Raw genomic sequence first — 26,404 nt, 5'->3', positions numbered from 1 at the left:
ATTGCAAACGATCTTACCAACCAAGAGTCCAGTTTGAAAATGACCAGCAATGACAGTGGAAAAATCAACAAATTTGAATTTCCTAAAAGGTAGGTGTTCCATATCATATTACCTAACAACAGTAACTCCAGTAAAAGATAATTTATATTCATGATCGCAAATTCTGAATTGACCATCATTCTTCATAACTTTAAAATTATGCATCACATAAGTTAAATTTTCCTTCAAATCAGCCTTCCAAGACTTTAGCTGATCTTGTTTGCAAACAACATGGATTTCATCTCCCTATAATATACAAAGTATATAAATACCTGATTGAATGGTCAATAATATAGTGTATAGTAATAAAAAAACGGGGAAAAACATACATCAAAATCAACAATAACCATTTCGACTTGTTCAGACTTTTCAGGGATCCCAATGAACCAAAGATTAATGATCCTTACAGAAAGCTTAAGAGTTTCCCTTGATCCGTCTATCGACTTAATCTTATCAGGAACACTTGCCATAACTTTATATGAAATTGGTTGCTCGTAAATCTATGATGTAGGCAATCGCAAACCCTGAACAACAACACCAAGAAAAACAGAACATCAGTTAAAAACTAAGCATATAGCCGAACGAAAAAAAATTAAATTACCACCTCAACCACGGGAAACCAAAGTTAACAATCTATGACAAAAAAACAAAGAAGAAAACTCAGAAACACACATAGGACCGCAAGAATTTTTGTAAAGGCAATCATGCATATGAATCAGTAAAAATAAACACCTGACCATGTGAGTAAACAGAGTTAACAAAAGAGCCGACAAACATATAAGAATGCATTAACTATAGACGTAAACAAAGCACGAAACTTACCAAAGAATACAAAAAATAGCCATCCACAACATAAGCACACAACAACATCAGTACAAAAGTTAAGCCTCAACTTCTCCCAGCCAAACCGAACAACGAAGCAAAGCCAAATTGGAAAACAAACCTAGTTCATTAAATTGTAAAATAAGGGGAAAAAAAAGTAAGACACGCATGCACAACATAAACAGCCAACAACATGGGTACAAAAGTATAACTTTGATTTCTCGCACACAAAACGAACATCCGAGCAAAGGAAAACTGTAAAACAAACGTAACACATTAAAAAACAAAACACGAATGTTAGAAAAACACCCAAAAAAAAGTTGTAAAATTAGGGGGAAAAGGTAACACAGGCATGCACAACATAAACATTACCTTTTCTTCTCGTAGCCAAGCCGAGCAACGGAGCAAAACCAAGCTGGAAAACAAACTTCTCACAGCCAAACCAAACAACGGACCAAAGCCAAACTAAAAAACAAACCTAATTCATTAAAAGTTAGAAAACAAAGCACGAAAGTTAGAAAAACACCCAAAAAAAGTTCTAAAATCACAGTCATGCACAACATAAAAGTTAGAAAACAAAGCACGAAAGTTAGAAAAACACCCAAAAAGAGTTCTAAAATAAGCGGGAAAAGGTAACACAGGCACAAGCACAGGCAGGCACAACATGCAAAATGAAAACAAACCGAAGGCAGAGATTCAGCGAAAAAACATAACACAGCCATACTCAGTATACTAAAAAGCTCACAGCTTGAAATGGAGAAGCAAGCAAAGAAAAAAGAAACAATTTTGGTTTCGAACTGGAAAATTAAGTAAACCAAAATGACACAAAAACGAGATTCTACAAAACACCCAACGCTTAATGATCCAACCACGTGCCCAACCAAAGAGTGGAAGCTGGCTTAATCATCAGACACATGGCACAACAAAACCAGTGGAAGCTGAACACAACAAATGACCAAAAAACCACAAAAAGTGCCATGTGTCAAATTTTTAAGTTGGGACATTTTAGGGTTTTTCCTCTACTTCTCTTTTATTATATAGGATATAGATAAATCAATTTTTTTTTCTCTTTTATAAATAAATTTAAACTACATTTTCTTCATTTAACGAGACTATGATTAAAATATCATTTATTTAACAACAAATTTATGCTTAACATTAAGTTTTATTGAAGGGTAGTTTAAGAAAAATATTTATTTTTAATTAAAAATTACATAATTTAATGAAATTAATTAATTTTTTTAATAAGTGTAAAATTATTTTTTCCTTATAAAAGGAAATGGAGGGAGTATATATATATATATATATATATATATATATATATATATATATATATATTAAAAATATAAAACGTAAAATAATATATTCATAATTAAAAATATAAAAAAATACAGAAATTTTTTCAAAGCAAATACACCTTTAACGTTTATTCAGTCTTTCCTCTCATGTCAAATATTAGAATTGATACCAAATGGTAATGTGTGTATATTGTAAGCCCATATTATTTGACGTATATAAATGACTCCTCGGTTTTACAAACTTTCAACATTGGTTAATTCACTTAAGCATGATGAAAAGGAAAATAAATTCTATGTCCCAATAGAAACGTTTGTCAACCATCTAGTGAAGTTAGAATAAGAAAATATATAGTCGTGATAAAATAAATAAGACTTTTAATTTATCAAAGAAAATAAATTAAAATATTTCAAGTGAACACTTGAAAGTATAAAACTGGCCCGAGACTGGTTGTAGTCACCGTGGGAAGTCTTCATTCATTTAGGAAGCACCTGATAGGAAGGTGCACAATTTGTCAAGTCTTCCCTTGGTAGGGACGAATCAAATTTGTTAAGCAAATTTGAAAATTTGTCAATTTGTCAAGTCTTCACTAAAATGGACAAGTACCAACTTTTGACTGTCATGGCTTGGAACGAACGTATAAACTGGGGCATGACTGTTGTGTCTCTGTATACATATGTTTCATTTTAGTTGACAAGTACCAATTTTTAATTGAAAATGATTTTTAATAAATTAATTTATGCTTGATAGTTTTATTTTAAAAATATGTTTGTAATAAAATTTAATATAAAATTATCAATTTAAATTTAGTTAAAAGCATTTCTTAGTATGTTAAATGTGTGGAGTCTTGTTTAAGAGCATGGGAGTGTGAGGTAAAATGTTGTTGGTGGTTGATTTTTCTTATAGCATCTGCTTTTTTTTCTTCTTCAAATTTTCACATCTTTTTTTTTTCGGGTTGTTTTACATTGTCAGAAAACTTGTAACCTTAGAATCATAAAAAAAAAATATTTTGGACCAACAATATTTTACCATATAATTGAGTATTATGTCAAACTTGTAGCTCCCATGAAAAGTCAGGTGACTACCCATCATCACTTAACAATGATCTTTGATGAGAGGAACTAGAAACAATGACAAACACGGTAGAGGGATTAAACATTGTAAAAAAAAATAGTTAAGGGATTAAAAGTAGGAGTGTGTATGGGTTTAGATAAATTTGATAAATCCAACAATTCAAACTGAACCATTAAATTAGTTCAATTATTTTTCTTGTTTAGATTGGACCCAGATCAAATCAATTGAAATTCGATATTGATTGGTTTTGATATTATATTCACATATTTCAAACCCGAACCAAACCAATTATATATCTATTTTTTTATTTTTTTAATGTTTAATTTACCTACTATTGTGCTCTTTTAAATCTTTTCATTATATTTCACTTCAGTTTGTCTTCAGAATTAAGGTTTGTGTTGGATAATTTATTTTATTTCTTTTTAATTATTATATATAGATGGAGTTTTATGATGTAATCAAATTGATCATGTGCTATTTTTTATAATTTATGTTATTATTTAGTTGGTTATAAGTGAATAACATTTAAATATGTTGATAACATTATATTATGGCATCATCATTTGTCAAAATCCAAGATAAAATCTTGTTTTTTTTTGTTTTTTTCAAAACTATTTTCTAGAAAAAAATGATTGGATATCTAATGACCAAAACTGAATCAAATCGTTTATTATCGAGTTGATTTGATTTAAGTTAGGAAAAAAATTGAAATTTGAACCTATTAAAATCAATTGATTCGGATTTTATTTCACATTCAAACCAAACTATAAGCGTCCCTAATTAAAATCATATTCCTGAAAAGATGAAGAACTAAAGCTAGTCAAAAAAATGTTGACGTAAAAGATAATTTTGTGAAAAGATAAGAGATTAAAAACATAATTTATCAAAAAAAAATTACAAATGAATATCACATTAGACTAATTGATAATGTGACAATTTACATGGATGTTAATGTGGATGTCAAATTATTATTTAACGGTGATACTTAATCGCAAGGACAAAAAATGCTAATGGAAGAAAAATATTTGGACTAAGACCAATCAAAATTTTGTTTAAGTATTAAAAGTGATATTAAAAATAAACTTTAGTAACCAAAAACATATTAAACCCTTTAATATACATAAATATAAATTATTTCTTAATTTATTTTCTATTTATATTATAAATTCAATATTATTTTATACATGTTATTTTTTAAATAAATTAAAAAATAGAGATAAATCCACACAAAAATAGATGTTATTTTTATTTTTAACTAATTTCATCTAATTTTTAACTTCAATACCGTATATCTTAACATTTTCACAAATTTTCTTTCTTTTTTATATATCTTTACTTTTTCAAAATTTTAAACAAGTCTTATAAAAAAAAAGGTATAGTTAATAACTTGAATATTATTATTCATCTTCTAATTATATATATTATTTGTTTCAAATTGAGTATAAATGTTTCTCTAACTGATCGATTGAATAATTGAGAAAGGTTACATTGCTAAGTTGAACTTCTAATTTTTACTAAAAATTGATTTTCAAATTGACATAGCTTTCTATTATGCTTTATTTCCAAATTTGTAAATTATCATTTTAACTCAAACGATAGTTTTATAATATTTGACAAAAGCTTTTTGATTTTTTTTTAGCAAGAAGTTGTTGTTGGTCGAGTTGTTATAGACTCAATTTTTTTAAGTAATAAATATTAAATATCAATATGATGACAATTTTATTATTATTTTGGGGGTAATTATCAATACAAATAGAAAAGCACTTTGGTTAGGCAGTTGCTGAAGGATTTTCTCCATAATAATAGCATGTTTCTTACGTTAAAGTTATCATTTATTGGATTTATTTCTTGCCACATAAATTATCCATTGACTTGACATTTAATGTTGGTAATGGAAACCAAAGCACCAGACGGTACAACACGGGCTTCTTCTCCAATTACCATACTCTATATAAAGCTATCTAACAATAGAAACACCACCATCAAGAAGCCTCCAATTCTTCATCAAAATGAAGTATTTTTCTTTCATGTTACTAGCATTTTCATCTATACATGCCCACTTGTTTTCTCTCTTTGCATTAAATTCACTATGGTCTACCTTTGCATTAGGAAATGAGACGGATCAGTTGGCACTGCTCAAATTCAGGGAATCCATATCTACCGACCCATATGGAATTTTCCTCTCTTGGAATAATTCTGCTCACTTCTGTAACTGGCATGGAATCATATGTAATCCCACACTTCAAAGAGTTACAGAGTTAAACTTATTAGGATACAAGTTGAAGGGAACCATATCCCCTCACGTAGGCAATCTCTCTTATATGAGAAGCTTGGATCTCGGAAACAACAGCTTCTATGGAAAAATCCCACAAGAATTGGGACAATTGTCACGTCTACAGATTCTCTATGTGGATAATAACACATTAGTAGGGAAAATTCCTACAAATTTGGCAAGTTGCACTCGCCTCAAAGTCTTAGACTTAGGTGGGAACAATTTGATTGGCAAAATACCAATGAAATTTGGCTCACTTCAGAAGCTTCAACAATTGGTCCTGAGTAAGAACCGTTTAATCGGAGGAATCCCATCGTTCATAGGGAATTTTTCATCCCTAACTGATCTTTGGGTTGGTGACAACAACTTAGAGGGACATATTCCACAAGAAATGTGCAGTCTCAAAAGCTTGACGAATGTATATGTGAGTAACAACAAACTGAGTGGAACATTTCCTTCTTGTCTTTATAATATGTCATCTCTTTCTCTAATCTCAGCCACAAACAATCAATTTAATGGCTCTCTTCCTCCCAACATGTTCTACACCCTCCCCAATCTCCAAGAACTTTATATCGGTGGTAATCAAATCTCAGGTCCAATCCCACCTTCCATCACAAATGCATCTATCCTTACAGAACTTGACATTGGCGGAAACCATTTCATGGGACAAGTTCCAAGACTTGGGAAGTTACAAGATCTTCAATATCTATCTTTGACTTTTAACAATTTAGGTGACAATTCATCTAATGACTTAGAGTTTTTAGAATCATTGACAAACTGTAGTAAGTTGCAAATACTAGTAATATCCTACAATAATTTTGGAGGTCATTTGCCAAATTCCTTGGGCAATTTATCCACCCAACTAAGTGAATTATATCTTGGAGGCAATCAGATATCAGGAGAAATCCCTGAGGAATTAGGGAATCTTCTAATTGGATTAATTCTCTTGACGATGGAAAACAACAACATTGGTGGAATTATCCCAACTACTTTTGGTATGTTTCAAAAGATGCAATTGTTAGACTTAAGTGCAAACAAGTTGTTAGGAGAGATAGGAGCCTTTGTAGGAAACCTTAGTCAATTATTTTATTTGGCAATGGGAGCAAATATGTTTGAAAGGAATATTCCTCCAAGCATAGGAAACTGCCAAATGTTACAATATCTGAATCTTTCACAAAACAACCTTATAGGAACCATACCTATTGAGATTTTTAATCTTTCTTCCCTTACAAACTCCTTGGATTTGTCACAAAATTCATTGAGTGGTAGTATACTAGAAGAAGTTGGCAACCTAAAAAATCTCAATTGGCTAGGTATGTATGAGAATCATTTGTCTGGTGACATTCCTGGAACAATTGGCGAATGCATAATGTTGGAGTACCTCTATTTGGATGGGAATTCTTTACAAGGAAACATACCATCCTCTTTGGCATCACTCAAAAGTCTTCGATATTTAGACCTGTCAAGAAACCGCTTGTCTGGATCAATTCCTAATGTTCTGCAGAACATTTTTGTCTTGGAATACTTGAATGTGTCTTTTAACATGTTGGATGGTGATGTACCAACTGAAGGTGTCTTTCGAAATGCAAGCACGTTTGTGGTTACCGGAAACAACAAGCTTTGTGGAGGTATTTCAGAACTGCATCTACCACCATGCCCTGTCATCCAAGGCAAGAAACTAGCAAAACACCACAAGTTTAGGTTGATAGCAGTGATGGTTAGTGTGGTTGCTTTTCTTCTAATACTGTTAATAATTCTAACTATCTACTGGATGAGGAGGAGCAAGAAAGCATCTTTGGATTCACCAACATTTGACCTGCTGGCTAAAGTTTCATACCAAAGCCTACACAATGGAACTGATGGGTTCTCAACAGCAAACTTGATAGGGTCTGGAAATTTTAGCTCTGTCTACAAAGGAACTCTTGAGTTAGAAAACAATGTTGTTGCCATAAAGGTCCTAAACCTTAAGAGAAAAGGAGCTCACAAGAGTTTCATAGCAGAATGCAATGCGCTTAAAAATATTAAACATCGAAATCTTGTTCAGATTTTGACATGTTGTTCCAGCACAGATTACAAAGGTCAAGAATTTAAAGCTCTAATTTTTGAGTACATGAAAAATGGAAGCTTGGAACAATGGCTGCACCCGAGGGCACTTAGTCAAGAGCATTTGAGAGCATTAAACCTTGATCAAAGATTAAATATCATGATTGATATCGCTTCTGCATTAAATTATCTTCATCATGAATGTGAGCAATCGGTCGTTCATTGTGATTTAAAGCCAAGCAATGTCCTCCTCGATGATGACATGATTGCTCATGTGAGTGACTTTGGCATAGCAAGACTTATCTCAACCATCAATGGTACAACTTCTAAGAAAACAAGTACAATTGGAATAAAGGGAACAGTTGGCTATGCTCCTCCAGGTATGTTCTTTAAGTTTGAAATAACTAGTGTTTTCTGAATTATTTTTTTTGTGTCAACTTGCTATTAGTATTGTGTATTAATAGTTTTTATGTATATTTCAGAGTATGGTGTTGGTTCTGAGGTGTCAACTTATGGTGACGTGTACAGCTTTGGAATTATTTTGTTGGAAATGCTTACTGGAAGAAGACCCACAGACGAAATGTTTGAAGATGGTCAAAATATTCATAACTTTGTTGCAATTTCATTTCCTGATAATCTTTTGCAGATTTTGGACCCACGGCTCATCCCTACAAATGAAGCAACATTGGAAGGAAACAATTGGAAGAAGTGCTTAATTTCACTTTTTAGGATTGGACTTGCTTGTTCTATGGAATCACCAAAAGAAAGAATGGATATGGTTGATCTAACTAGGGAACTTAATCAAATCAGAAAGGCCTTTCTTGTTGGTGAGTGAATTTGGATTTATTTAATTCTCCACACTTTACTATAGGACACAAAATGCTTATTGTTCTAAATAATAGTTTTATGTTTTTTAGAGAATCATATATAATTTATTCTTTTGTCTTATGTTTTTCATGAATTATTTCACAAGTACATGAAGTTTTGCCCTTCAAAATTAATAATATAGTTTTTCCTCTTCAAAATTAATAATAATATATTTTTCTTTGAATGCTAAAATGAAGTTTTTTCCCCACAAAATAAAAAAGAATAGAACTTTTTGAATCTTCATTAGGTGAATGTAAAAATTAATCATAATTCATTTCACATTTTGTCCCAAACAAAATTATCTCCAAAGAAAAATATGTAGGGAACAAAAACATGTACAATAATCTTTTAATAGATAATTAAACATCCTTAATTAATTGTCGCTAGCTTCGACTATTGTCCGATTTTTTTAATATCATCTTGCTATATTATTTAAAGTTCCAAATTAGACTACAAATGTAATGAAATTCTTGAATTTCAGGTGTTAACCTTTGAGAAGAATTAAAGCTGAAATCAGAGTCACAATCAATTTGAAAACAAGTTATGGAGTATGATGTATTTCCAATAAAGTTAAACCGGGTGCAAAGTTGTCTACTTATTTTCTCCAGCTTTGTAGTCATCTAAATAAATTAATCAGAAGCCTTCATGTAGCATATATATCAAGTACTTAAAGAGACAGTGACTGAGCTACACTATGGTAAGGGTGTGCACTTGTACCTCTCATTTTTTAAAATTCACTAATAAATTTCCTTTTAAATTAAAAATTGTAAATAAAATCTTATATTTTTGCATTTTATTCCATATACATTTATATAGTTGAACCCTTTGATTTTATTTTTTATAATTTGTTCTCACTGATCTAGGGTCTTGGGTCCGCCACTGATAACCGATGTAATGCTCCATCCAATTAGGAGACTTATTGTACTTTCATATTTTTATTTCCTATATGAATATGACTCGTGATTTTCCAAACTATTAGAAAAATGCAAAATAGCAATTGAAATTAGTGACCGAAACAGATTTGTCACAAACTGTGACTGATTTAGCCATTGATAATATAATTGATCATTCATTATCCCAACACAACCACAAAATAAGCGATCAAAGCATTCCGTACAAACTAGTAGGTTGCTAAGTTAGTTGCTATTTGGTTTCCTTTTAAAATAAAATTCACATTAGTATGTTGGTGATCGATTTTTCGAGAAATTTATGATTAATTCAGCGATCGAAACATTTTGGTGGCTAACATTGTAAATTTAGTTTAAAGCATCAACGATATTTAATCTGATCGCTGATAAACAAATATTTCTCTTAAATGTAACGACAAAAAGAGTCCATCGCTAGATGGCTTTGAAGTTCATCGATCATGCTATAGCTATTTTTAATTGTAATTATAAATATTTATTAACCAAAAAAAATATTTTAAATATTCCATATTTAATTACAACTAATAATAATGATAATAATAAAACCAAAAAAATTATAAAATCACTTAGAATAGATTTTTTTATATTATAGATTTTATTTTTTTAATTTAAAAAATAGAAGAAAACACCTAATGTAAACATGTAGGTTTGTTATGAAATTGAAAAAAAATCAATATTAATAATGTGATAAATAGTTTATGTAATTAATAATATAAACAATAATCAATCTATAATGTTTGTGGGTACTAAATGAGCCCATAATATTAAAATTAGAAATATAATAAATATTGATATATAATAGAAATAATAAATAAGAATAAAAATACAATGCTAAAAGTTCAATATGAACGTTACATTGGTGCCTCATTAAGGCCCAATAGAATCCAATATAACATTAGTAATTGACCAAAGCATAATTAGTTCTAAATATAACACTAATAATTTATTAATGCTAATAAGTTCTAAGTGTGACACTAATGAATAACAAAGACATTGTATGATTTAAAGTATAACACTAATAATTAATCAAGACACAGGGCCCAATAAAGTCAAACTTTAACACTAATGATTGGGCTAGACTGAATTAGGTTAAAGTGTAACATTGATGATTGACTAAGGTTTAATAATGATCAAGTGTAACAACCATGGTTGACAAAGGTTCAATAAGGTCCAATTGTAACACTAATGATTGATTAAGACTCAATAAGATAAAACTGAAACACTAATGATTTATTAAGGCACAATTAAGTAAAAGTGTAACATTAATGATTCGTTAAGGCCTAATAAGGGTCAAGTATAAAACCAATGATTGATCATAACCGAATAAAACTTAAGTGTAATACTAATGATTCACCAAGGCACAATACGTCTAGGCATTACACTAGTGATTGACCAAAGTCCAATTAGTGACAATTGTAATGATTGATAAGGGTCAATTAGACCCAAATATAACATTAATGCTTAACCAAGACCCAATTAGGTTTAAGTATGGACCAAGGCTCAATCATAACACTAATAATTGATCAATGTCCAATAAAACCCAAATGTAACACTAATGGTCGACCAAAGCCCAATAAGAACTAAGTGTAGTACTAATGATTGACCAATATCCAATAAGATTCAAGTGTAATACTAATGATTGACCAATGGCCAAGACCTTAACATATACAAAACTCACATTTGGTTTTCATTTTTTCTAGACCTATTTACCCTTTAACTGCTATAAACCACCTTTTTTCACTTATCCATATTTCCCTCATATATATTACTATTTATTTAGTACTTTCTCTAAAGAAAAATAAATATAAGACTAAATTACACACGATTCAATCCAAATTGTTTTAGATTGGACCAACGTTATTAAAATAAGGCTAATCGATCCGACCAATTCAACTGGAACTTGGTGCCATGGTCAGTCCGGACACCTAGTTGGATTGGTTATGCAATCGATCCCATGAAAACCAGCCAACTTGGTGTTAACCTGATGAAAACTCGTCACCCAATTCTATGTGTTTACTAGTTTTCCAAATTGCATGCTACCCAATATTTTTTTACAATAGTCTCTGATGCACATTATTTACTTTTCATGCACACTGCCACATGCATAGGCGGCTTCTAACATGGGAGGTGGACAATGTTTCCCATGATGGGAGAAGTTTTTCTAGCCATTCAGATTTCCCCTAAATATAAGTAGTGACTATGATTTCAAAGGGCAACCTACCAAGACAATAGGGTTTTCAAATTTTAAAATAAAAGATAAAGTCCATGTGGTAAGAAGATAATTCCAGCGTGGGTGTTAGAGATATTTGTTGCTCCACCACCTCGCAATCTTGTTTGTCGTTACGTAAGGTACATTTCCCTTTCTCTTCCCTAGAAACCACTTTTGATAGCGAGTATTTATTTCTCTACCTAGTCCCTAAAGATGTGGTGTTCGTTTCTATAAAAGGATCTACCCAATTTGTAGCAATTCGTTCAATAGACTAAGTCGTTATATACAAGTGTTGTGACTGTCGTTCGTTGTGGATCTAAAATTAATGGTTGAGTAATAGGTTGCCTGATCAAAGGAGAAGAAAGTATAAAAAAAATTAAAAGTGAAAAGAAAATTTCATTATTGTCAAAGCATATATATTATTCAAAATACTTCAAAAATATATACTTGAGTCACACATGAAAAATTCTTAGAAAATACTTGGTTATATGAATTACACATTATAGGTGCTTAAATAAGTTAACTAAGTATAGATGTATCATTAACAAAAATAGAAACTATAAATCTATACAAAATATTACTAAAAGAAACCAATTGTTTTATTTGTTCAAAGATAATTTTTCTATAAGTTGATCATTTTATGAAAGATATTGAGTTATAACTTCCTCTATTCTTATTTATAGGACCCAAATTAAGAGTGATGCTTGATGTGACAAAAATACCACAAGAAGGGGGGTTGAATTGGGGTTTTGAAAACTTTTAAGCTTCCTTTGAAAATGAAAAGGTTTTTTATTATAGTTTAGAATGAACTAGTTCAAAATGAAGAATTGTTATGAGCTCATAATGGAAATAAAAGTTACTCATAATGAAAATGCAAACAATTCTAGAAAAAAATCTTTTACATTTTAAAGCTTTTGTTTCAAAGGAAATTGTTCTCTTAAAACCTTTTGATAAAAATGAGTTTAGTTCAATTGTTGATTAGAAAGATTAACAGGTTTAATGTTTAGACAAACAAAAATTTTCAAATCTGTGCAAAGCAAAGTAGAGAGATAAGGAAGAAGAGTGCACAAAATTTTTTATATTGGTTCACCCTAACCTTGGGTTATGACCAGTCCTCACCCTTCAAGATGAGATTTCACTAACATAACCAATTCACAACTGGACCAACAACTACTAGTTTCAACAACCTGCTAGTTCCCCACTAGACTTCAATCCTAGCCTCGAGTAGACCAACTACACCATTGGGTTTCACTTTTGCCAAGCATTGTTGGTCTTTTACACAAAAATGGATCTATTTTTTATTGCACAGAAGTAATATTTTTACCTTACAAGAGGGATTCCACTCTGGAATTAACTCTCAGACTTCTATCTAAGAATATTACAGACTTTGTAAGCATAAATCAGAAGTGGGTTACTCTCACGGAAAGGGTTGAAGCTAAAATGCATATTTCTCACTCACATATCTTCTCTTGTTATTATTGTTTTTGGAATGCTTCAACTTATTCTTCATAGCCATCGAAAATGCCTCATAAAGCTCCCAAAAAGGTCATTGTAGTGGGCTCCACACAACTGACAAGCTTTTGGAGCTAGTAGGTGCACTTTATAACTGTCATAAAGTGACAACATGCGGGATCATTCTAAGAAACATTTCTGATGGGCATTCTGAAGAACCATCATAATAGTCATTTGGATGTTTATTGAAAATGAATCCATGCTTGTTGAATTTCTTTGATGAAGTTCATATTGATATTTTATTCTAAAGTAACACATCTTCATCATTCTTAACACTTATTCACAACTCTTAAGCATTCTAAGGTTGATTACTTTAGAATGACTTAATGAAAGTTCAGTCATTGACGTGTTAGTGTATTGTCCATGTTAGACTCAGTAGTGTTCTTCAATCCTTTGTTCTTATGCTTCTCATCAGTGCTTCTCATGGACAACGACTTCATCATTCAACAATCTTGTATCTTCTTATGCAGTTAGTTCTTACTTTCTGATGTGCCTTCAGTGATTGTGGCAACATATGGAAAGTGAAGAACTGCTAGACTTCAGTCTTCTGATATTGTCCAAGGGATGCATTCTGAGTCTTTTTGAACCATTCTGATTTTTCACATACTCAAACTCAAGGTCTTCATCATTCTGATATAGACTCTACATAGCTTCATTCTAGTTCACGAAGCTCTTCAAGTTGCTTTTGATGAATCTTTTATATAAGGCATTGTTGTTCATATATGCTTCTTAAAGTAATAAACAATAAAACACTTAAGCAAAATCTTAGCCATAACTAAAGTCATCATCCTTTCAATTTACATTGCTAATGGTTTGTCATAATTAAAATCAGGGATGTGGATTCAACAATGCTTGTTCTTTTGTATTAATTATTTTTATAATAAAATATCCTTAATTAATTGTACTATATCAAATAGTTATAAGAGAGTGATGAGTATTAATGACAATGATGGTTTTGAAGGAAAAAATTAGAACAAATACATTGTTATCAACTAAATTGATCACTTTTCTTAATCTTAATGAATCAAGTGATTGAATCTTATATAGGAACATATGGGGTATTTTTAACAAAGCTAAGCAATATGGGATTTTGAGTGGGATGCATAATTCTATTACTACAGCAATGGCAGTCTAATATCAAAGAAAGTTAATAAATAAGAATGCAAAACATAAAAAAGAAAAAGAAAAAAAGTGTTTCACAATAATAATGCAATGCAAAAACTTTTAATACACATTAAAAAGAAAGAACATACAAAATGCAAGAAGATATAATGGACATTAGGGATGCAATAAAGATAATAATTACAACTACTAGATGTTTAGACAATGAAAAATTCGGGATAAAAAATGCAAGATGAAAAATGTTGGTAACATAATAAAAGAAACTCATAGCACAAAGTAATAAGAGTAACAATAAAAACGAGAAAAGCTTGCAAAAGCAATATTGTATGAGAAACTAAATATAATTTTCAAATAGAAGTAAAAAATAAAGAAAATTTTCACTTTTAGATAACATATTCTAATAAAAAATTATTAAAGAGAACTTAGAGAATTAATAAGAGGGGACTAGAAAATAATTTAATATATGTACTATGTACGATTTGAGAGTGATAATGAATGAGATATATAATTTGGATGCTGAGTGGGCAAATTGGTTCATAGGTGATGGATTTATTTTATTTTGAAGTTATTTTTAATTTTAATTTTTAGTAAAAAAGGCTAGGTCAAAATTTCTTCTTTATTAGGTTTTTCTAATAATTGCTTGTTATCTGTCTATAAGGTGAGAAAAATCATTACCTTAAACATATAAAAAAATGTTATCATTAACTTTTAGATACGGTTAATTTCCAATTGATGTTGCAATAAAGTAAAAATGTTTACTATGATGTTGTACTAACTAGTATCTCTTATAATATCTTATAAAAGAAAAAATATCAATTCTAGTTACAACAATGTGTCCATGTGTATAACAGTTGTAAAGTACATTGAAATGATTAAAAAGAAAAAAGAAAAACAGATTACGGAACTTTTTGACTTGTGGGATTTTCACCATCCTAATAATATAAAACTAACCCTCAAAGCCACTTTATTTTGAACACACATGCATCTAAATAATATTCTTCAACGTAAGTTATATAATGCAGAAAAGTTTGAATAAATAATTTGCATCATATCATGATTAAATCTCTTCAAATATCTGCATTGCTGTAGTACCTCCCAAAGGAATTAAGCTCAGCATATCTTGGCATAGTCAATTGTCAACTTTCCATCATGAGCTTTCCTGAAGAAATGCTTCACATAATCCGAATACAACACATTTTTATACATGGCCTTCTCACCACTAGCAAGCACTTGAGGCAAAGGGCCAATAACATCTGAGGGTCTAGGGTTTACAAAAATAGGCATTGAAACCCTACTCTTGCTTCCGTTGGCAGACACACGATGCTCAATACTCTTGTATCGCCCATTGCTCAGTATTTGGAGTGCATCACCTATATTGATCACTATAGCACCGAAGACGGGTGGCACATGAATCCAGTCGTGGTGGTTCGGTGCTCGGACGTAGAGGCCACCGGTTTCATCTTGGAGGAGAACGGTTAGAGTTGAGACATCAGAGTGTCGCCCTATTGCTACCGTTAGGTCATGATTAGGGCAAACAGGATAATAATTGAGATTGATCCTTTTTGAACCCATAAATATTGATTCATTTGTCTCATCAATTTCACTTACATTTAGCCTCTTCATTAGCACATTTAAAAGTCGTTTGATAAAGATTTCAGACCTCTTCATGTATTCCAGTGCTTCATCCCTTCAAATTAAGAGTCATCCAATCAAATTTGTTTACTTGTTTCACTCTTTAGTTGGTAAACCTCCAATTTAAAATATTAAACATGAAAATTCAATTGAGAATACAACCCAAAAAAATGTTTGATGTATCCGGGAACTGAATTCTGCTTTGTAAAAAAGGGAGTATATTTAGTTTTGTCAGTTTATTAAGTTAATTATTAGTGAGAATTTTAAAAAAATCAATACTTAAAAAAAATATTACATATAACTACATATAACTTTTGAACTTTTGAAGTATCCTCCCACTATTTAAACATCCATATCTTTTGTCACTGGTTGACTTTTTTATGTATTAATCTATTTTATATATATATATATATATATATAAGAAAGGAGGAGTGATATTCAATTCTTATAACAAACAACCTCACAGTAAGTCAAGACTATGCTTGACTGAAACGATAATATACTAAGAAAGTTAAAATAAAATGGCAAGTTTGTTACTTTTGTCTTAAAAAATATAATTGAAGGAGCTTTGTTTTCACGAGCAACCTTTATTTTTCAACCAAGAAAACTAACTTTATTAAATAAAAATTACAAATACAATTAGTACTCCAACCCGTCAGATAGATCAATATATGCATCACGAGCAACACTAAAGGTGAGATTACAAATTCAGAATATTTTAAAAGAATATTGGGCATCTAATATTTTAGCCCTATGATAAATTTTTATTCTTATGTATTAAAGTATATAATAAATAAATATTTTTAACATATAAATTATATTATATAATTAAAATTCATAGTAAATATCTTTGAATATGTATAAATTTTATTTTTTATTTACAATGAATAATTTAAATTGTGATACATTAATATTTTAAATATTACCAATTTATTAAAAAAACAATTGAAATTCAATTTAGAAATAGAGATAAAAGAAAATATATTGAAATAGATCGATAGTTAGCTAAGAATATCAAGTATATTGATAAAGATAAAAGTAGATAAGTTCGAAATAGTAGGAAAAAATTACTAGTTGCATAGTAGTCTATAAAACACATATTTAAAAGAAAGCAGAAAGATAATAATGATAACTAATATCCAATTAAAAGACTGAGAATAGTGAGACTAATTTTTGTATTTTAATTTGTAACATACGAGTATACTCATTTTTATTTTTAAAAAATGTGGTACTTTGATATTGTTATTTAATTGAAACAAGGTTGAGATTTAATTTTACCTGCATGCAGGGGGCCATGTTGTTGCAGCCTCATCCTCAGAAACATAGAAGAGGCTGAGATAATCCTTCCACTCTAGGGCTTTCTCTGCTTCAGGGCTAAAGCTAGACCCATACCTCACATGCTTTGTTGAAGAATTCTCTTTTGTGTACTTAACCTTCTCCTCAGGTGGCAACCCATAAAACCTATAAGTTGCATCCTTGACATTGTCCAACACTTGAGGGGGCACCCCATGATTGATGATTTGGAAGAAGCCCCACTTCTCAGCTGCATCACAAATTGAATCTTGCACTTTCGGGTCATCCCAATTGGACATGTCAATGATGGGAATGGACTCTTGTGGCAAAACATTGATCATTATCTCTTCCAAAGGTTGGATGTATTGACTTGGGAGGCTCTTTAGGCCCATTTCAGAGAGGCCCTTTACTCCATTCCCTTGAAGCATCACAAATTCAGTGAGATCTGAGGGGATTAATGTTGTTGCCATGTTAATTGCTTGAGAGAGTGGATACAGCTTTGAGGTTTATGTGTTGCTAATTGAGATTTTTTTGCTTGACTTGGTTCTTGGGAAATTTATGTCATGCACAACTATATTTATATGCAATATATGGTTGGAAATAATAAAAAAAAATGTTTCAATTTCATACGTGTGTAACTTGCTTTACCAACTCAAATGACAAGATACATGTAATTTTGCTAATATACCAAGAAAGCCTGCATGATGCATGTTATAACTGTCGAGGAGAAATATAAAACGCATACTAGGTCGATCAATATCTAATTAATTAACAATAATAGACAACAGTGGGGCATATATATATATATATATTCAACACTTGTATGCGTACGGGGGGGGGCTATAATTAAGCAAAAAGTCATTCATCCCATTTAACTACCGTTAATTGTAATAATACGAATTGTTGTTAACACACGCTATCTAAATTTCTAATACGCTGCTGTTAAAAAGAAAAAAAAAAACTCTTTCTAATATATTCTTTATTATTAGTTAAAATTTATTAAGAAATGCAAAATTTTGTAAATTTTATCCCAATTTAATGTATTTTGTCCATGATTTTATAATTTTTGATAAATTTTGATCAATGTGTTGTTAGGGCTCCTCCACATTTGGAGTTCATTTGGTTGAGTAGAAATAATGGAGAGGAGGAAATAGAGGAAAAGTGAAAGGTTTATGGTGGTTTGATTGAATAAAAGATGAGGAAATTTTTATATATATATATAAAAAAAAACTATGGGTTTCACGAGAAAAAACTTTCATGCTAAAGTGAGTGGATTTGCGTATAAATGTTTTTTTCTCCACGTACTGATATATACTGCAAGCCACACAAATGTCCTTTCCTCTCTAACAAATGTATCCAGTTATAATTATGTGTTGCATGATAGGTTATGCTATCCATCCCCTTTTATTCTTCTTTAATAATAATAATAATATATTTTTTATTCAATATTATTTTTTCTTGCATACCAAACAACATTAATTTAAATATTTATCCTCTATTTTAATTTATTTCTCTACCACTAAACGACTTCTATTTTTACTCTATTTTTTACTTTTTTTTCTCCTTTTTTCCCCTCATCTATTCAGTTTCATTTCTTCGTCTTCTTTCCTCACAAGTCACAACCAAACAAAGTTTAATTGTCAAATTTGATATATTTCAAAAGAAATCTTTCAATGAAAAGAGTATATGGAAAAACAGAACAAAGTCAACTAGAAAATTAAAGGGGAGAATTTAGTCAATTATCCAACTAAATAATCTGTACTATTTGGGGTCAGTCTATACAAACCAATCAAAGTGTTAAATGCATCTTTGACTTCTGAAAAATGATTTATTACCTAATAATCCCACCACATTCAAAATTTGATAAAAGGGGACCCAAAAAAAATGAGCAGATAATATTTATAATGCCATTGACAAGTGACAAGAAAGAAATAGGTTTATATATAAATATTTTTATTTGTATTTTATAAATCTAATCCAAAATTAAATGTTCGTACAATATCACACATCCAACATACACTCCTAAGATATATTGCTTTTTAGTTTAAATATGTTTTTGAGTTTTGACCTTCAAAAAAGATTTTTTATTATTAATTTTATTCATTTTTGGAATTTATATAAATTTTATCAATTTTAGTAATTAAAAATAAATAAATCCTAAATAGAGACTAACTTAAAATTTATTTTTAGGGAAACTATAATCATATTTAAACTTTTATTTTCACTTCTCCAATCTTATTTCTAATATATGGCTCTCAGATATCTACATATCAATCATCCGCAAGATGGTCCTTGCAAAGTTGTCTCTAAGGTACTCTGTCAAGCACTCTCAAGAAATAAAGGAAGAACCCATTGATGACTTGGTTGGCATTGAATAGTTACTTCCTGCACCTCCAATGTTACTTCCTGCATTTTTTTAAGCTTCGGGAACACCTAATCTAGAATGTAACCACAAAGGTATTTCAAGAATATAAAAACATACATTTCAAAAAGGGTCACTGCTTCGATGGACCATGATCCATTATGGACCATGATTCCTGACCCTTAGATTAATTTTAGTATTGTAGGCCATTCACACCAAATTCCTCACCTCCTCCCAGCAATCACCTTTCACCCCCACTGAAAATTGCCTCCATCAGCAACATTTTTTTTCAACCACATCCACCTTTTTCTCTAAGGAAAAGAAAGTGAGAGAGAGAGAGAAAGAAAGAGTGAGAGAGAACAACTTCTCTTGTGACAACATTTTTTTTTTTTTTTGCTTCATCTTCCCTCCACCAATCTCATCCTCCACACACCCATTTATCACCAATCACCACAACCACAAACACACCCTTCAACCCTCCACTTCCCTTTCCCCCTCTTCCCCAAATCTCTGTTACGAGAACTAAAAAAACTTGCAAGCAAAATAATAAAACACTAAAATACTCTATCCTATATAAATTCAATTTGTCTATCTTTATTTTGAATTTCTAACATTTGAATTTAAGGAAGGGATATAATAGAAAAAAAATAGAAGGTATTCACAAAATATTTTCTAAGGGTCGCTTTTGCCAAGAACAAGGAGCACATAGTGTTATTTGTAATATCGTGCAATTCCTTGCGAATCAGAGCACGTCACGTAGCCTAATCTTCCACTGTGAGACAACTGCCTTTTCAAGGAATCGACACTAATCCCGTAACGGATCCTTCATTGAAATTATAAAAGGTTGTCTTTACCCAAAAAGCAAAGAGAGAAAAATTGACGAAAAAGCAAGAACTTATCTAAAGTGAAACTCAGCTAAAATTACTGGACGACTAATACAAAGTTTTCATTTGTTTATTCTTTGTTAAACAAAGTCATTTTGTATTTGAACTTAATTTATTGTTTATTCACTCTTTGAGTGTTACTGAATACTTGTATTCATTCAAACTACTGTTTGTGAAAGTTAGGTGGCTTAGTATTAAATAATACTTTGATTTCTTATATTAAGGGAGTCTAAGAAAGTGCCAGAAGTGGTATTAACAATACTTGTAAAGTCATAAGTGACATGTCAGAATACTTATTTTGTAATCAAGTTTTGATTAGTGAAACCTTTTACTATTAAGTAAAGGAGAACCGGACGTAGCTCAGTTTGAGTGAACCAGTATAAACCAAGTGTTTCTACTTCTCTCCTTTATGGTTTATTAAGAGTTATATTTATACTCTCTGTCACTTCTTTTATACCAAGTGTTTATTTAAAAAAAAACTGTTTTAAAAAGACTCTATTATCAAATCTCTACAGGACCAAACTTGTCTTTATTAAAACTTGTTTTTCTCTTCTGTGGATGACCCATCATTCTTCTACATTTCTATATATATTTTCTTTAAAAGTTATAAAAAAAATTTAATATATCTTTGATAAACACATTATTCAACCCCCCTTCTATTGTGATTGTTGTTATTTCTGAAGCTAGTGGTGCGAGGATTATTGGTGGGAGAGGACGCGTGGAGCCACGCAAGACAACGATGGCAGTGTGGGATTTAAGGACGAAGGTGGAGATGGGAGTGGAGGAGGGTTGGTGGATGACGGTGTTTGTGGTTGTGGTGGGTGGTGATATGAGGGTGCCATGAAGGAAGAGGTTGGTGGAATGGAGAAGAAAAAAAAGTGATGTAGGCAGCAACAAAATAGTTGATGTTGGTAGAGAGTTGGAGATTTGGTGTGGGATAGTCTATAATACTGAGGTTAGTGTAATGGTAAAAAATCATGGTCCATAATTGATCACTTATCACGTGGTCCACCTTAGAATTGGCCTCTAAAAAGACCTTTTCATAATATAATTTTACATTTTGAATTATGTGCAAGAAATAATTTTTTATCTACAAAATAAACATATTAATAATAGGTACAAGGGTACCTAAAACTCATACAGTATGATAATAATTCAAAATTCTACCAATAAGTTATTTACTATTTTACCATAAATCTAGCAAAATAGATCATAACCCATCCTGCAGAGATAATTTAGTCAACATCCTACCCTTAACAAAACAAAACAAAGTCTAATGCATTTCTCCACCGCGCAAGTATAATCCAATTACACAATTACACCTAGCACCAATCAACATCTCACTACCAACAACGGTTGACATAAGTGATAGCGGTCTGTGTCTCTTAATCAAGTGGCCTAGGGTTCAAATCCTGGTTGATCCTCAGGTATGGAATAAATCTTGTTGGGAGAAAAATACCCACCTTGTGTGCGCTCGAGGTCCCCGATGAAGATTAGTCACCGCTTTCAGCAAGGGCTGCTTCGTACCAATAACATGATCAGAAGAAAAAAAAAATCCAACATCTCATTAGACACCATTATTACCAATTGAATCTCTTCAAACTCTTGAAGACTCGACTCCCCTATGCGCACCCTACCACAAAGCTTTGTCCTCACTAAATATCAACCAGCAGAAAATATAAAACCTATATGCCATGTGAATTACATAGCTCCAATAGGCAATGTACAATTCCCACCAATCTTCAGGCATCACCTTCATTCAATAAGCATGTTGCATGATTTACATACCAAGCAATAAAATAAATAAAGAATAGTCAAAAGCTTTCACCTAATTTTTCATTCGGTCCAAGCCAAAAATTCTACTTCCTATAATATCACTTGGTCAACCAAAAAGCCAATTTTGAAGATACATTCATTTCTCTTATTCCATAGAACCAAGAAACAAAACACCACACCACAGACCACTTTTCTTTCCTATCTTTGTTTTTCATATAGTAACCATGTTGCCACAAATGATCCTCGATATTCTTCGGAAGGACTGTTAACAAACTTAACCATTTGTAAGTTGTAACAAGTTTTCCATTTATTATCCACCTTGGAACACATTAGTAAAATATGAGAGCATGATTCATCTACAATGCAATATAACAAAAAGGACACATTAGATCCTGAACATCACTAAGTGCATTCCTCTTATAGAGATTGTCTTTTGTTGGGAGCCTATTTCTCAATAACCCTCCACACAAAAAGACTTAGAGTGTTGCTAGGTGCACCCAGCAAAATTTATAAATGACAAAAATGCCCCTGGCATTTTTTTCATTATAAAAGCCCTTTTTTCCTGCGCTTCACTCAACAGCCATTTTTGTTCGCCGTTTTTCTCTGTTTTTGTGGTTTTCGTGCGGCATTGTCTCTGGTTCGTTGGTTCGTTGTGAACGGTTAGGTGCGGTGAAGGTGCGTTGCGGTGGTTGACTGCGGCAAACGAGGTACGCAGAAGGTGTTGGCTGTGTTGCGAACGTACGGATTACTTACGGATCAAGTTGATCCGTAAGTGACTTACGGATCAACTTGATCAGTAAATTGGTGTGTTACAGTTACGGATCAACTTGATCCGTAAGAGTAACTATTTTTAAAATTTGATGCTTTTTGAATTTAGTTTCCATTTTTTTAAAATTATTAATTTTTTTGTTTGGCCATTTTTTGTTTGGGTTGGTTAGACGGATGAAGATGAGTGGATGTATGAAATAATGTCTGAATAAGCGGATATGGATTATGAAAATGAAGAAGCATGTGGTGCGAATGAACAACATGTTGATTGTTCGGATGCGTTCAATACTTTTCAGGTTATAATGTTAATGTTTGTCACAGATTTAATAAAATGAATACTGATAGAAAACTTTAATTATGTGGATTGTTTTGTAGGTGTTTGAGTGCCGAGAGGATGTTTTGCGGTGGGCTCAATCCGTTGCTCATGAAAACGGGTTTGTGGCAGTGATTTTAAGGTCGGATACAAACACAGGTAGTAGAGGAAGCAATATGTTTGTGTTAATTGGCTGTGAAAGGAATGGTGAGTATAGTATAGGTGTAGGAAAAAAGAATTTATCAGAAGAGACACTGGGACTAGGAAATGTGGGTGTCCCTTCAAGCTTCGTTGTAAGCCAGCGGTTGGAGGAGAAGGCTGGATGGTGAAGTTGATTTGTGGAGTGCATAATCATGAATTGGCCAACTCATTAGTTGGACATTCATATATGGGGCGATTGACTAAAGCTGAAAAAACACTTATTGATGATATGACGAAGTCCATGGTGAAGCCAAGAAACATTCTACTAACTCTGAAGGAACACAATGCCAATAGTTGTACGACCATTAAACAGATATACAATGCAAGAAGTGCATTCCGTCCTTCCATAAGAGGAAGCGATCTTGAAATACAACATTTGATGAAGCTTCTTGAACGTGATCAGTATATTCATTGGCACAAAATAAAGGATGAAGACATGGTTCATGATATCTTTTGGTGTCACCATGATGCAGTGAAGTTAGTCAACGCATGTAATTTGGTGTTTTTGATAGACAACACCTACAAAACAAACAGGTACAGACTCCCATTGCTCGATTTTGTTGGGGTGACACCGACTGGGATGACATTCTCTGCCGGTTTTGCATATGTGAAGGGTGAATGCGTTAATAATTTGGTATGGGCTTTACAACGCTTCCGAGGCCTTTTTTTAAAGCGTGATGCCCTCCCTGGAGTTATTGTCACTGACACAGACCAAGCATTGATGAATGCAGTGAAGGTTGTATTCCCTGACTCTACAAATTTGTGGTGCAGCTTTCACATAAACAAGAATGTGAAGGCCAAATGTAAAGCACTAATTGCACAAAAAAAATGTTTGGGATTATGTCATGGATTACTGGGGATGTCTGACTGATTGTCCTTCAGAACAGCAGTTTGATGAATGCCTGAAGAAGTTCGAAATGGCTTGCGCACCTTGGCCAATGTTTGTTGACTATGTCAAGGAAACATGGATAATAACACACAAGGAAAAATTTGTTTCCTCCTGGACTAATAAGGTGATGCACTTAGGAAACACAACAACAAATAGGTATGAAACTGTTCAACTATTTCTATTAACATTGATGAATTGATGGAATTGTATTATTGTATATGTTTATTTTTATTTGTGTATTTGAAATGTAGGGTTGAATCTGCTCACTCGTCTTTAAAAAGACTGTTACAAAATAGCCTTGGAGACTTATGCAGTGTGTGGAATGTCATGAACAATATGATTGCGTTGCAGCACACAGAGATTAAAGCATCATTTGAAACAAGTACACATGTCGTTGGACATGTGTTCAAAAAAACCTTATACAGGAGGCTTCTTGGAATGGTTTCAAGGTATGCTTTAAATCAGATTGTTGCTAAATTAAAGCGTGTTGACTATGCTGGCAAGAATCCCTCAAGTTGTGGTTGCGTGGTGAGAACCACGCTTTGTCTTCCTTGTACTTGTGAGCTACCCAAATATGTTAGTGGTTGCATCCCATTGGATTCAATCCATATGTTCTAGAGGAGACTAAGTTTTTCAGACCAAGGGTTATCTGAGCCCGAGGTGAGCATCAAGGAAGTAATGGAAACAATATCCAAAAGATTCGAAGAACTTGATGTTTGTGGCAAGTTTACTCTGAAGACTAAACTTTGGGAAATTGCATACCCTGATTAGAATTCCATGTGTCCTCATCCAGCAAAGGTTAACACAAAGGGGGCACTGAAGAAAGCTATGAGCAGGAACCCAAGGTCAACAAAGCGCGATCCATCTTACTGGGAGTATGTAGATGCCTTTGAATCTATGCAAAAAAGAAATTCGTCGATGAGGCGTACTGCATCATCCTCTGAGCAACCAAATCGAAGAACGATGATGCCCATGTTGTACCAGTTTCAGCCATTTATGCATGACTTCATTGATAAGATTGTTGATGTCAAAGATGATGGTAACTGTAGATATCGGTCAGTTGCCGGTTTATTAGGTATGGGTCAAGACTCTTGGTCGGTGGTCTGCAACCATCTACTTAAAGAACTTGCCAAATTCTCAGAAGACTATATCAAGCTCTTTGGTGGCACGGAGAGATTTGAGGAATTAAGGATGTCACTACTTGTTGATGGGTTAACCAAGGTATGTAATTTATGTATTTGATTTTTAAGACTTAACTTTGAAATTAAGTTTGACGTATATATTTGTTTCATTCAGGTGACTACGGATAAGTGGATGGATATAACAAACATGGGACATGTCATTGCATCAAGTTATGACGTAATCGTTGTATCCTTGTCTAAACAACAAAGCACGACATTCTTTCCTCTTAGAAGTCAACCGCTGGCAAATTCTTCATTGCATCGTATAATTTGTATCAATCATTTGTATGTCAATCATTTTGTTGAGGTACACTGTACATATGAAGTTTTTTTTTATATTTATGCAATGAGTTTTGTAGGATTTAGTTAACACTTTTTTCGCATGTACAACAGGTTTATTTAAAAGAACGTTGTCCCTTACCGCCTATAGCATTGTTATGGTCTAGCAATTGTCATCCGCAGGCGAAGTCGTGGTCAAATCCATATATTAGCAAAATGCAACATTACAAGAGTTTCGTGATGTTCAAGAGAGACTATGTTGACATAAATGATGATTGAACATGTAATTTATTATGACTGATCGTTTTGAATTGGATATTTACATTTATGTGTCTTTGTATATTTGTTACGTCCACAACAAAATTATTACTTAATTCTAAAAAAGCATGTATGATATATCGTTGTCTGAGTTGACAACACATTGTGAAAAAATGTGTATGATAAATTGTTGTCTGCATTAACATAAAGCACGTGAAAGGACCTTGCACAGCATGACTACACATGCAGATCTGATGCAAGCTAAAGCATGTCACGTCATTGGTGTAGTTGACAACACATACAGAAAGCATGTGCATGCGTATTTTTAATCTTTAAAAAATGCAGCACTGATATTAAAACTCATCTATATATATGACACAACCTAA

General features: G+C 32.0%; 2 protein-coding genes across 2 annotated transcripts; one reads left to right on the top strand and one right to left on the bottom strand.

Annotated features, from left to right (window-relative positions):
* The first annotated feature begins 5,230 nt into the window (after positions 1 to 5,230).
* On the top strand, positions 5,231 to 9,107 carry LOC100778093 (probable LRR receptor-like serine/threonine-protein kinase At3g47570). The gene is made up of 3 exons (XM_006577540.3): positions 5,231 to 7,926; positions 8,029 to 8,373; positions 8,895 to 9,107. Exons 1-3 carry the CDS (start codon positions 5,241 to 5,243, stop codon positions 8,906 to 8,908), a joined length of 3,045 nt encoding a protein of 1,014 aa, XP_006577603.1. The 5' UTR covers positions 5,231 to 5,240; the 3' UTR covers positions 8,909 to 9,107.
* Positions 9,108 to 15,001: 5,894 nt separating this feature from the next.
* On the bottom strand, positions 15,002 to 17,668 carry LOC100777556 (feruloyl CoA ortho-hydroxylase F6H1-3). The gene is made up of 2 exons (XM_003520322.5): positions 17,093 to 17,668; positions 15,002 to 15,869 (listed from the first exon to the last, which is right to left on the bottom strand). Exons 1-2 carry the CDS (start codon positions 17,575 to 17,577, stop codon positions 15,293 to 15,295), a joined length of 1,062 nt encoding a protein of 353 aa, XP_003520370.1. The 5' UTR covers positions 17,578 to 17,668; the 3' UTR covers positions 15,002 to 15,292.
* Positions 17,669 to 26,404: the final 8,736 nt, after the last annotated feature.

Source organism: Glycine max, chromosome 3, assembly GCF_000004515.6.
Source record: "Glycine max cultivar Williams 82 chromosome 3, Glycine_max_v4.0, whole genome shotgun sequence".
Lineage (NCBI taxonomy): Eukaryota > Viridiplantae > Streptophyta > Magnoliopsida > Fabales > Fabaceae > Glycine > Glycine max.
This window is presented reverse-complemented; position numbering and strand designations above follow the sequence as displayed.